At 37.7% G+C, this 12,906-nt stretch overlaps 2 protein-coding genes across 2 annotated transcripts in view; one reads left to right on the forward strand and one right to left on the reverse strand.

Moving 5' to 3' along the window:
• Nucleotides 1-23: 23 nt before the first annotated feature.
• LOC133844841 (uncharacterized) lies at nucleotides 24-1,505 on the reverse strand. Its single transcript, XM_062279109.1, has 2 exons — nucleotides 1,058-1,505; nucleotides 24-993 (listed from the first exon to the last, which is right to left on the reverse strand). Exons 1-2 carry the CDS (start codon nucleotides 1,424-1,426, stop codon nucleotides 361-363), a joined length of 1,002 nt encoding a protein of 333 aa, XP_062135093.1. The 5' UTR covers nucleotides 1,427-1,505; the 3' UTR covers nucleotides 24-360.
• A 7,477-nt stretch (nucleotides 1,506-8,982) lies between these two features.
• Nucleotides 8,983-12,906, forward strand: part of LOC133840325 (probable serine/threonine-protein kinase DDB_G0278845) — a 37,002-nt gene continuing 33,078 nt past the window's right edge. The window contains exon 1 of the mRNA XM_062272097.1: nucleotides 8,983-9,254. Coding sequence (XP_062128081.1) covers nucleotides 9,237-9,254 — 18 coding nt within the window. The 5' untranslated portion in view covers nucleotides 8,983-9,236. The remainder of the gene's footprint in view (nucleotides 9,255-12,906) is intronic.

Consider the following 12,906-nt stretch of genomic DNA (forward strand, 5'->3'; position numbering starts at 1 on the left):
GTTCTTTAAAATACTAAATTTATGTATTTTTGTTATATATATTTTAATATTCTAAAAATTTTCATATTAATCACAAAAGTTGTTCGCGTCGAAAATATTGGGTATTGCTTAGTCGATCAGTAAGTGTTAATGTTGCCATCGTTAATTATACAACTAATGCTCTTTGCCTTGCAATTGGTTCATTCAAGTTTTGCTGTTGAAGTTGTGTCGCCGTCAATATTTGACCAACATTCATGTAATTCCGATTTCATTTCTTATTCAATTCTGTCCTTTTATTTATCTTGAGCAGATTACAAAAGTTTGTCGGCTAATGTTTTTGCTAATTCAAATCTTGTTGTCGAGCCTAATAAGTCACATGGTTTAGTGGCGGAGCGAATGCAGCAGCTTCTTCAACTCTGAGCTGAAGCTGTTGCTGGTTGTGGAAGTCGCCGAATTGGTGGTCACAAAAGACGTTGTAGTTGTGGTAATTGGTCTACGCGTGCGTCTAGAAACTGTAGAAGGTGCAGTGGATGATTCGATTGGTGTTTGTGTTGAGGTTTTATAAGTTCGTGGCGTATCGCTTTGAGTGCTTGAGCTGCTTGGTTGGATTGTAGTCAACTCCGTGGTTGTGTCACGATCTGTAGAGCTTGATGCAATGGTTGATGTTGACCGTGTTTGTGGTCGTGGCGTAACCACTGGAGTGCTTGAACTGATTACTTGGCTTGTAGTCGAAAGATCTGCCGAGGAAGAAGTTGATGTTGGCGTATCGTTTGCAGTGCTCAAGCTGGTTGATGTGCTTGTCGAGGGCGCAAATGTTGGCACTGGATCCGTGCCCATCAGACATTGTTGCAAACTGATGTAGGCCTGATCAGTGTCGAGTTCATAGCGACGCTTTGAGCTATTCGTGCATTGGTTCTCAATGAACTGTATCTGCTGTATGAGCTGCTCCAAATCGCCATAGCTCTCGCTGGCGGTGCTTGAAATATTATACATGGCTCTGACATTATCACCAGCCTGCAATAAGACATCAAATTGTATTGAGTATTGAAGTGCGTATTGAACTCTAACTTTTACTTACCACATCTGAGTAGCAGGACAAAATCTGCAGATTATCGGCTTGAGTCGCGCAATCGATTAATTGATAGCACGTGTTAATGGAAGACACATTCAGTGAATTTACGACTTGAGAATATTGAGCATTCAACTGAGCAGTCTCCAGCTTTGAATTGTTCTGGCAAGCAGCGTAGTCTGCTTCATATTTCTTGAACAACTGATCAAATACTTCGCTGTAGTACTGAAAACATTCCACCGAACGCGAAGGATTATTCAGTTGCAGTTCACTTGTGCTGCGCATCGCTTGCGTTAGCTTCGATTCCCCCCACGTGGGATGAGGATTTGCCCAGGCAGCGCCAGCCAAGCAAACAATTAGCAACAGTATTGAATACATTTTCGTATATTTTATTAATAATATTTTATTGACAGGGCGTCAGTTAATGGTCGTGCTGCTGTCCGTGGTTGAATTCACTGCCAACCGATAGTGGGCAGAGTTTTTATAGTCGGCAAATAAATTAATTGTCAAAATCCTAAGGCTTTGGGCTTGAAGCCATGACTGATATGATATAACCATCATTATGCGCTACAATTTTGTTGGTAGGGAATTGTTCATTTGCTAACTAAAACATGTTGTTATCTCTGAATTGTTATCATTATGCTAGAGCTACCAACTATGTGGTCTAATTATAAATAGCTCTGCTATAATCTGACATGCATTTAAAGCTGCAAAAGCAAATACAATATAAAAATAATTATAATTTAAATCCATACCACTTTGTATTAAAATAAAATCTCTAATTTCAAAGCAAACATTAATAACTAAAATATTCAATTTGATTTTCTTTACTTTGTGTCTGTTCACTTTCGGTTCTATACAACATATTCTGACATCAATAAGTATTCATTATGTTTTGCCTTATTTGGTTAAGTCAACTCCTTGTCTATTGCATTAGTTAATTTCAACATTCAAATCAATGCCCACGTCAATATTCTGCTGACTAATAAATTCTTCAAGCTGATATTAATTCCTCAAGTCATGCAAAGCAAAATTATTTACCCTACACACCGAAAACAACGTGAGTAAAATCGTGACATTGTTAGACTTTGTATTGATTTTCATTAATTTAATTTAAATGCCATTTAGTCGTCAAATGAGTTGTCCTTCTTATCATGCTCTAAGCCCCTGGATATGTTTATCAGGCATTAATAATTACGCAAGTATGAAATCAAACGAAGCCGGTCAGCGGCCACACACAAGCACGATATGAGTATAATTGTCTCTGACTAAGCACTCGAGAGCTTTCCGTTCCGATGCGAGTAGAAATGAATATCAGTTTAAGACTTATCATGCAATGAAATGTCAAATCTAAAACATTTTTGTTTTTTTTTCGAAAGATGTCAAAAACCCAGAACAATAGATTGTGCAATATTTCGTAGAAATTGTTGACTCTAATTTTTTAGGGAAAACAACTTGAGATTGCCGGCAGAAGCACTTCATAAAATGCGTCGCTCGCGACGACAACGACGAGAGTGAAATACGCATCAAGTTTACAGCGAAAATTCATTTCCATTCTCTCACGAAATGCCAGCAATTTTTCAGCTGTTTCCACAACTACAACCGAACTCTTATTCCTTGTGTGGGTGTGTGTGTGTGTGTGTCAGCTGGTGTGCAACGTGAACAATGCATTTTCAATTTTCCAATTTCAGCGCCCTCGCTGTGTTTGATGCATGTCGTGAGGTTCGTACTACTCCGCCAGCTAGTGCTAGCCAAACGTTACACTGGGCGTATGATTAATTTTATTTACTTAAAAGCAAATGCGCTGCCGTAAGGCGAAGCGCTGCATACTAAGCGCAATTGCAACTCTGCAGAGCAGCTAACGAGCTGCTTGCCAAGTGCCTCAAGTGCTGTCAGCGAACACATAATGAAGTTGCGTGTGGCATCGTGCAACCGGCAAAACCGCCGCCGGGGTCGACATTGAGTTACGTTGAGTTAACTCCTGATGGATTGCCCGACATCAAGCGTACTAAGCAGCTGAATTCTTATTCTTCGCATTATAATTGCTTGCTAAATGGTCCAGTTTAACTTACTTCCTCTTTCCCTAGTCTTTATTTTGCGTATGATTCATTCGAAGTCCGAAGCAAAAAAATTCACATTTGATAAGCGATCATTTCTTCGCAAAATCCAATTTAAAATACCATAATTAAAACCTCCTGCTGTGACTAACGTGCCACTTTTTTGTATTGCCTGTGCTATCATTTTGCTGATTGCGATAGCTTATTTCCGATTTCAATGACTAGGAATACCCATGACCAGAGGTAAAACATACTTTACAAGTGAAATTGTCGATAACAAATAAACAAGCAATTGATAACTGGCCACAATTATTTTTTATAGAATTTATTACAACCTATTTAGATTCGCATTCTAGTTTGTTCGCGCATTATCTTTGACTTTCGAACACCACCTTAATATATAATTGACAACGGGAATTTGGGATTCCCAGTTTCGGCAGTTCTCAGAATTTGTCGATAATGCGCTAGATATTTATGAATATTTTTAAGTCTTTCAAACAGCCAATAATATATCAGTTGATGTCTCTCTATTATCTTAATGGTTGTCTTTGCAATCATAAAGCAACAATATAAATAATTCTTTTAGTTATTTAATATTTGAAAAGATTTTTTTTTTTGGTTTATCAGCAATCAATTTTTATTTTAAATTTCCGGCAATATCAAAATATTGTTATAGCAAAATGCATCATTTCCTCATCGTTATCTGTGTGTAAATTTCTGTTGAAATTAAATAGCTCTTCAAGAGGCTAGCAATTAAAAAATATTCATTTTATGTGTGCTATAAACAATCATTACTCAATAATTGAATTCGAAGTGCTCAGTTTCTATAAGATCTTAATAACCTATTAACTCTTTTCTACAAATTTATTATTATTAGCAATCGATTGCAGAACTGTTTAAGGAACTACCACATTATTTATGAGCTAGTAAATTCAAATTTTCAAAAACACAAAAGCTCAGCAGCTTTATCAGTTGACTGTGTGACGACCGTATTATAATTATTATGCCCCACAATAGTTATTGATATTTTGTCGATAGTGGGAAGCCGATGCTTATCTGCGTGTAATTAAAAAGCAAATATTAAATAAGGCAGAGAGAGAACCTAGACACACGTGCATTTGGTAATAATTTCTAATGAACTGTACACCAAAGCAATTGGCGTTAATTATTTTTACACAGCACGAGGACATTACGTATACGACGCACTGACATCACACTTATTTTTATACAAATATATACTATATATGCTTAAGTGCAACTCTGGTGCGGTGGCGGGGTGGTAAACACAACAATAACAAAAGATTTTACGATTGCAATAACAAGAAGTGCGCACAATTAAACACGCTCTCGTTGGATAGATGGATTGTAGTATCTGCGATTGGGATTGGGATGGATGTGCTTCAATGTGGTTACCCTGTGTGGGGGTGGATTTTGACTGTCTGTGTGGGCAGACAGTTGTCGAATAGCAACAGGAATGTTACTAGAAATAGAAGAATGGGCAATAAAACTTGCCAACTATCACGAGAGTGTATTGATGGGCACGCTTCCAGTTTATGAGAGCGCGTGAAATTCAATTAAAACGCTTGTTCGATATTAGTTGCAATGCGTCTGTTGTCTGTGTCATAAACAAGCTTATTGAATACAATTGAAGGGCATCAGCAGTAACAACACAAACAGATAGAACTACAGATACAGAACAACAGCAAAGCAGCAGCAGCAGCCAGTGGCAATGGCAGTGGCAATTATTCAGCTCCTGCTGGCAGTTTCACACAGTTTTGTATACCCTCAAAACAAATAGCTCACTTAAGTGGGTAGCTTGCTTAGTGTCCACAATCGTCATAGTTTTTATTATACTATCGATAAAGTTTAGATATCATTTGGGCCAGCTTTAATCTAAAATGCGACGCAACAAGTTAATATTAGTATCCAAACCAAGGCAATATCTAGTTTTTACTGTTTCTTTTACTGCAATCAGAACTAGTCTAAAGTTATAAAAGCGATTGTATTATCGATTGTTTTGTACTTCCAAGTTGTCGAAGACCTGAATCACACACAATTTCTATTATCTCACTAATAATGTTTTACGACTTAATACGGCTAACTTCTGAACTTTAATCGAGGGCAGTGTAATAAATTGAACTGCATTTTATTTAACTGTGAATCTACACCAAGAAGTTTTATAAAATAAAATATAAAACAGCTCTCGATCTATCATTCTTCATAAGTATAAAGGACAAGAGGTATCTACTACGTTGCGCACTCTACTCTTTTCAAGTTCAACTTTCACGATTACTATAGACAATAGTTTTCATGTGTTTTATGCTCTGTGGGCGTTTGATTACTGTCGAAGCATTTGCGTCAATTTTCTCCGATTAGGCGTCATGCCGCGCTGTCTATAAAGATTATATTTAATATGCTGATTATAATCAGCTAACTTATCAGGAAAAATACGTAGAATAGCTAGCATAGCTTGGGAGCCAAAGAGGCGGCAGTTCCCTTAAACATTTTTTTAGAGCAAAATTAATTAAAGTAATGCCATGAAAAATGTAATGAACTTGTCGCTGCCGACGACGACGACGACGATGTCGAGGACGACAATCAAAAGTGTCAGGCACTGCAGCTAATTGTAAACGTTGTTAAAATTTTATTAGCCAAGTGGAGAGAAGAGAAGGAGAATAAGAAGGAGCAAAAAACCTGACTGGCTGACTTGCTGCCAGCTGCCATAAAGTGCAGTTGTGAACTGAACCAACCGAGCGAGTGCAGACTGTTGCATAATAATGAAAACTTTTGCCCTGTTGCACACACATACACATACTCCCGCACACACTCAAAAGGGAAAAGAAAAGAGCTTGAACCCAACATGACCAGTTATAGCAAAGTCTAGCATTCGCATACACTTTACTCCCCAGCCAGTCAGTCATTTGAGTGCAACGAATGGAATGCTAACTAATTAAATTTGTACTCTCACTCGCACTGAAATATTAGAGGAGAGTTTCAGTTGCATGTTGCTGCATGCTGCAACTGAAGTCTGGCCTGGCATTGCGGCCGCTCTCTTGCATGTAATTGGTGCCCGTTTCAATTATTGTTTTATATTTCTCATAACAACTACTAGAACAATTGCAAAGATTTATTATACACTCTCTCGTCGATGTGAATTTAATTTACATTTAAGTAAGTTGAAGTTGAGATGTTGCTTGTGGAAATGCTACTCAATTTATTAGCCAGATTAGACAATGCTTGAAATTTCATTGAGTTTATTAGGCAATTTTGTGCAACACTTTTGAAATGCTTCACGATTTTGCAAAAGTTTTAACCTTTCTTGGAAACTTAAAAAAGAAACTTAGGTAGAATTTGGGTTGAAACTTGTTTCTCATGTAATTCATATCTTTTAGCCCAATAAATTGCCTTGCATACACAGCATTTTTTCTTTATATCGCCAGTTCGTTGATTGACAATCCGACAGACTGTCAATCCAAACTAAAAGTAAAATGAAAATGTGATGAGCAGGGAGAAAGCAGTTTATAATTTTTTGCTACTCAATATATTTTATTAAAATGCAGACAGAAGAATGCAATTTAATTGGAACCTAGTTAAATTCTGAACATTTACTGGAGTGCAAAATAACTACCTAAGGACCACAAAAAATAATATGAAAAATAACATTGTGAAACGGAGAACCGCAGAGAATAAGCGCACAAAGTTGTCGCTGGTCGTTGGTTGGAAGCTGGAAACTATTTGATAAGCTTTAAGATGGGCGGCAACCACAGCAAAAAAAAAAAGAAGAAAGAAAAATATGGGTATATATTTTAAGTATATCTGAAAATATTAGAGAGAACTGTGTAAAATGAAACTGAGTGATGCGAAAAAGTCAAAAGTTGCTGCCTTGTTGGCCTGGCCAAACAGACGAAACATGCAACATAAAAGCCGCAGAAACAAAATGAAGTCAACAACATTGTTGGCGTCTCTCGTCGAAAAGACGGAAAAAGGAAGCACGATAGCCAAGGAAGTTGGCCTCAACTCAACTCAACTCGATAGCAGTTAGTTGTACTTATACATAAGTACACATACTTATAAGTATATAGACTCGAATAAAAAGGGAAAGATTTTTAAAGTCTATAATAAATATTTGTAAATAAAGTAGACAGACATCGAACAAAGCATTAAGTTCAGCGTTGCGCTTGACATCGTTGCTAGTATCTCAAAAATGCAATAAGAGCGCATAAGCCAGATAAAGCAAATATGTGCCAACTTCCTCAAGTGGCATTTTCATATCTAAATATCTATATGCGCTATGTACGAGTCCAAACTTCTGCAGGAAAGGTTCTCGCAATTGGTCTCTGAAATACGAGAAAGGTGTAACTGCCATCGACGCTATTTGCCCCGCAGACAAATGAGTTAAACTGAGTGCGGGTTGCGGAATTTAGCAAAGTGCAATTTTGCGCTGAGAATTCAACTACAGAATTGACAATCAAATAGCGCTCTAAAAAGTATGCTACAGTTTGCAGGCGACAAACAGAAAATTGCTGCATACTTTTCAGCGCGGCGCGGCACATTTTGTTGAATTTCGTTAATGCAAAAGTATTAAATGTTATATTGCGTACGCATATTGATTAGCGCTTGTGCATTATTAATAACTGCTAAAGACACTGAGACCTGAAATTGACCTGCACCAAATTCCAATTAGAATTTAATAATTTACGAGTATGTGCGAATTAAGGCTAGAGCTCGTACATATTCAAGGCCCACAAGTATTTCTGCATGCTTAAATAAATATATAACTGCGTACAGTCAAGTGTGCAAAAGTGGAACCAATCTTTGCTTATCTTGCTGTTCGAATTTCTATAAAAAGTTGCTATATTAATAAAGTCGAATTTAGTCGCTTAATGAAAACGAGTTCCTAATTAAAAATGCTTTATTATCAACTGATGAACTGTACAACTCTTTACAATAACTTCACAATTGAAGTCAACTAGTCAAGCAGAAACTTTTCAAGTGCATTAAGATGTTTAGGGTTAGTGAAGTTCGACTGTATCAGTGGTCGTATTTTATGATTCACAAGGATAGTGGAAAGGGAAAGCGTGTAGGGCGTATCGCTGTATCATGAATGGAGTATGATTAAATTTGCGTCGACTCTACATGGTTCTTGTTGTTGTTGTTGCTGTTGTATTTGTATTTGGTGTTGTTACGATAAGCCCGCAACACTGTTTCATGCTATGCCTCATAAATCAAGCCAAAATTCAAATGTTATCAGTTTGCGGAATATTCCCAAACTACGTAATAGGGGCAACAGTTGCCCCTGTTTCTATAATATATATGTGCATATAATAGCGGTCTATGTGTGTGTGCGGTAGATAAGCAAATGGCTGCTGCCCAGTAAGCAGCCACAGTCACTGCAACAGACTTCTCGGTATATACAACCCTTGTTTGTGTGCGTTGTAATGTCAAATGGCAAGTCTTGTGCTGCTTTTGTGACTGGTTTCTAGATCAACTTGCAGCTAATTTGCCATGACAATTATGTTGTGGGTTCTTCGTACTCACACACACACACACACATTGACAGTTGTTTACATAGACGAATGCAGATAACGAACCAGCGAGCGAGCGGGCATTGCATTAAATAATTGCGTGTTGTCACTTTTGCACTTCGTCAAAGGGCTTTTCCCACTATTTCGATGTGACAACAGCACTGTGGTATGCAGACAGCAGAAACAACAGCAGCGACACACACAACAACAGGTGGCAATATCTAACAATAGACAGAGGCAGCGAATTTATTTATTCCATCAACCATATACAAAAATATATACGCGTATAAATATAAATAGTGCTGCCTACTCGGAGGCGCTGCATTATAAATGGCGAGTTGCTCAGCTGGCTGACATTCATTCTCGCAAACTCCTCTATCGCGATCCCAACTCAATATATTACAAAAAACATCTATGTAGTTTTTAAGAAACAAGATCGCTTTGCCTATCATCGATTAAAAACTAGTTATTGGTCTCAAAACGCGTATATAAATGCATGCTTAATGCATGAGAAATAAAAACAAACATCGAAGCAACGCCAACGAACGAACGCATCATCAGAAGTTTCCACACTTAACCACGCAACGACTATAAAACGTATCCGCCATGGTGTCCAAGGCATTGGTAAGTGAAGCAGCAGTCATCGTCGTCGTCGTCGTTGTCCAAAGTTTCATGCTCTCGGCGGGCGAAAAACTAAAGTTTGTGAAAGAAATAAGAGGAAAACTACGCTTTGGGGAGCAAGTGAAAGATGCATATTTATTTTTGAATTAGTTTTCTGTGCGATAATCGAGAAGAAACTCAAACGATAACTCAAACAGTTATCAATTGTAATTAAGTTTGCAGTGATTAATAATTGATTCAGCAATTAAATGTAGATAATTCTTAAAGAGTTTGCAAGTTAAATGGCAAAGTGATTGCAGCCTTCAGCTGACAGGGAATGTGCAATAAAGCGCAAAAAGGACACTTCAAAGGGCGTTGCATACTTTTAGGGGCTTGGGTCTGGACTGGGCAACATGAGCTCTCACAATATGCAAACAGAAATTGAATTAATGCCATGCCTGCCTGCCAAGCTAACCAGTGTGACCACCCATATAGTGAGAGTGAAAAGCGAGAGGAAAGGAGGGAGAGAGCGAAAAGTGAGAGACAGGCAAATGGATTTGGTTGGCAAAATTGCAAATTAACAAAAAGCAGGCGTAAAAAGCGCTGGCACAAATTTAGCTTCAACTCCAACAAAAAGTTGCTTCCACACACACACACACACTCACCCATACATGTATTTGTTGTTTAGCTTTGTTGCAAGCTGCATGAGAATTAGTGTTGCCACTCGACAGTTTGGCCAACAAGGAATCAGCCAAAGAAACAAGTCGGGCGCACAAAAAACCCAACAAACTTGCTCCAAATCAGAGTTGAGCCCCCAAACAACAAGTGCAATGAGCGAAACGACAGAGACAACAATACCACTAAGTGTGACAGAGCGAAAAAGAGAGAGAGATAGTGTAGAATAGGCGAAAGTAGTGTGAAAACAATGCCTTGAATGCTTAACGTGTCAGTCGCCTGGTAAAAAGGCGACGGCTTCTCTCGGCCAGGCTGTGAAAAAATATGCAAATTAGACATCAAAAATGCTTTAATGAAAATTCCGCCCGCAGCTAAAGGCATGAGAATGCTTCAGCAGAGCAAAAAAAAAACTAAATGAAAAATTACGTATAAAACTGCACAATTTCACACTTAAGGCGTTTTGTATTTGCAGTCGCTTAAGTGCAACGATAAAGCAAGCAGAATAATTTCAAATGTCGAATTGTTGCTTAATTACTGCTGAATATTTAGCAGTTACCTTCGGTAGTTGTTATTTTTTTATTGCATTCTTTTTTTTGTTGGTGACATAAAAAGTTGAGCCGCAACAGCTGCCGCATAATAAAAAAGCATAAATATTGCAAACAACGCGCCAGAAAATTCGACCTGTTACAATATGCAGGCGCTTATGTGCATATTTCATGCAACACTCACACACGCAGACACACACATATTGTTGCATCCACCTGACCCGCCGCAATTTGCGTTTGCTGCCAAATTGCCGCACTAAACGCCACACAAAGGCTCACAATTTGCGATTTGCTCCGCACGAAACATGAATGCTATTGCAGCTGCCAACAAAAAAAGTAGAAGAAAACAAAAAATAGTGGGGGGAAAATGAGAAAAAAAAGAAAAATGTACGTGGAAGTGGCAGTGGCAGTGGCAGACGCAGCAATTAAAATGACATGCAGCAAAGACTGCAAACTCTGTGGCGGCGTCAATCACGAAAATTGAACTGAATTATCAACTCTTCAACATGGCATTTGCATGCAGAGCCACCAGAATACTCGTATATAAAGTGAAAATCATATGTCATCTTACTAAATCAAGCATTGATTCGCTAATAACAACTTTACAGTAGAGTTTCCGTATAGAAAGAAAAGTAATTGAAAATTAATTGTAATTAATAAATTGAAAATTGAATTTTTAGGTTTATTTCGTACCAGAGATTTTAGTATTTCTCGGGCACTTAAGACTTGAAAAACAAAACTCTCGAACCAACTAAATATTCTTTACAATTGTAAGTTCGAAGTTTTAAGATCAAATATATCAAATTATAATTAAATTATTCACATATTCAGGATAATAAAAAAAAAACACAATTAAGAAAACTACTATCGAGTGTGCTCTACTATGAGATACCCGCTACCCACTTTGAGTATAAGCAAAATAGTGTGAAAACATTCATAAAATTTTCCAAATTAATATTAATACATCGGTATTCAAATGAAAAGTGTTGAAGTTGAATTAAGTAAATCAGGTTTTAACCAAATATTGCTATTCAAGCTCATTTACTTATTCAGTGTTTTGTTTTTTTTTTTATGCACGCTAACGAACTATTTGAATTAACTTCAGTTGGCTGAAAGGAGTTGCTTATTAACGCAATTAGAGACGACGGCGTAAGCTCACTTTGATTAAGTAATCTGTTGGCAAAGCACACAGGTATTTAGAGGCAAACATACGTGGCTAGAAGAAGAGGGGGAATAGAGAGGGCATGCAAGTTAAGGGCCTTTGGTGGCTAGGTGGCAAGTCAAATAAATTTTGCAATTAAAAGTTGCACTCCTTCGAAAACATTTGTCAACGTAAATAAAAGTAAATTAAGTTTATTTTGCATTTCGCTGCGCAAATTTTCTTTGGCTTGCTTCACATTTTCTCTCAATGGCCAGTCGTTGTTGTTGTTGTTTTTATTGTGGTTTTTCCCTTCGCCTGTACTTGACTGTGTTTTCTCATGTTGTTGTCGTCGTTGTTGTTTACTTGGTCGCGTTTTCTGTTGTGTTTGCTAAATAGGAAGCAGCAGATAGCGAAGGAAGGGGAACCGAGTAGACAGGATGCAGCAGAGGGAGGCGAACTTCCGTTGAAACTGTAACTCGCATTTCATGTTGTTTTAATTACTTTCTGATTTATTTAACGTGCCCTGCCAACTGTACTCTACGCTGGCAAACTCTCCACACACACACATGTGTGTGTATGCATTATGCAGTTGGGTAATGCCACACTCACACACACACACACACAAATTGTGGTATTGTTCTGTGCCATACATATCCATTGAATGCCATGCCATGCAGCCATAGCCATGGACTGTAATTATTTGCATTGTCACCTGGGCGCGTCTAAACAAAAACTAATGGCATAATGGCCAAACATGAGCGGGCATAAAATGCAACTAAATATTTTTGTGCGAAACTAAATCGGTGTGGCAAACAGCAAAATTATATTTACATTATTTAAGTGCAATGCCAGACTTGAAAACATTGGCCCAAAATGCGACAGCAGCAACAGCAGCAGCAGCAACGACAAATATTAGGCCTGCAACCACGCTGTTTGTTCAAAAATGAATTAAGCAGCTCTTTTGCATCCAACAATTTTGTTGTTCAGGTAATTTTATAGTACTTTACTCCCAGAATGCAGCGTCATCTCGCCTCATCTCATTCCCTCTCCTTCTTCAATACAATCTGTATTCGCAGTCCTCGCCAACTGACCAAAATTGTATGCAACATTTTGCAATGTTTATTATTTCAAGCGTGCTTGTTATTTGCTATTATTGCTATAGTTCAACCAATTCAGCTTTTCATTATACTCTTTAAAGAAAGGTTTAACAAGGTATACTCGAAAATAATTGTAGAAACGCTGCTTTGTTCTTGCTTTGAAATTCTCGATATGGTTTATTGCCTAAAGTCTTTACACTTATTTCAACTGTTTTATT

The sequence above is a fragment of the Drosophila sulfurigaster genome, chromosome 3 (genome assembly GCF_023558435.1).
Source record: "Drosophila sulfurigaster albostrigata strain 15112-1811.04 chromosome 3, ASM2355843v2, whole genome shotgun sequence".
Classification (NCBI taxonomy): domain Eukaryota; kingdom Metazoa; phylum Arthropoda; class Insecta; order Diptera; family Drosophilidae; genus Drosophila; species Drosophila sulfurigaster.

Coding starts and splice junctions, on each gene's coding strand:
- LOC133844841 (XM_062279109.1), bottom strand. CDS start 1,426: ATGTATTCAATACTGTTGCTAATTGTTTGCTTGGCTGGCGCTGCCTGG. Junction 994..1,057: donor TGTCCTGCTACTCAGATGTG/GTAAGTAAAAGT, acceptor GTCTTATTGCAG/GCTGGTGATAATGTCAGAGC.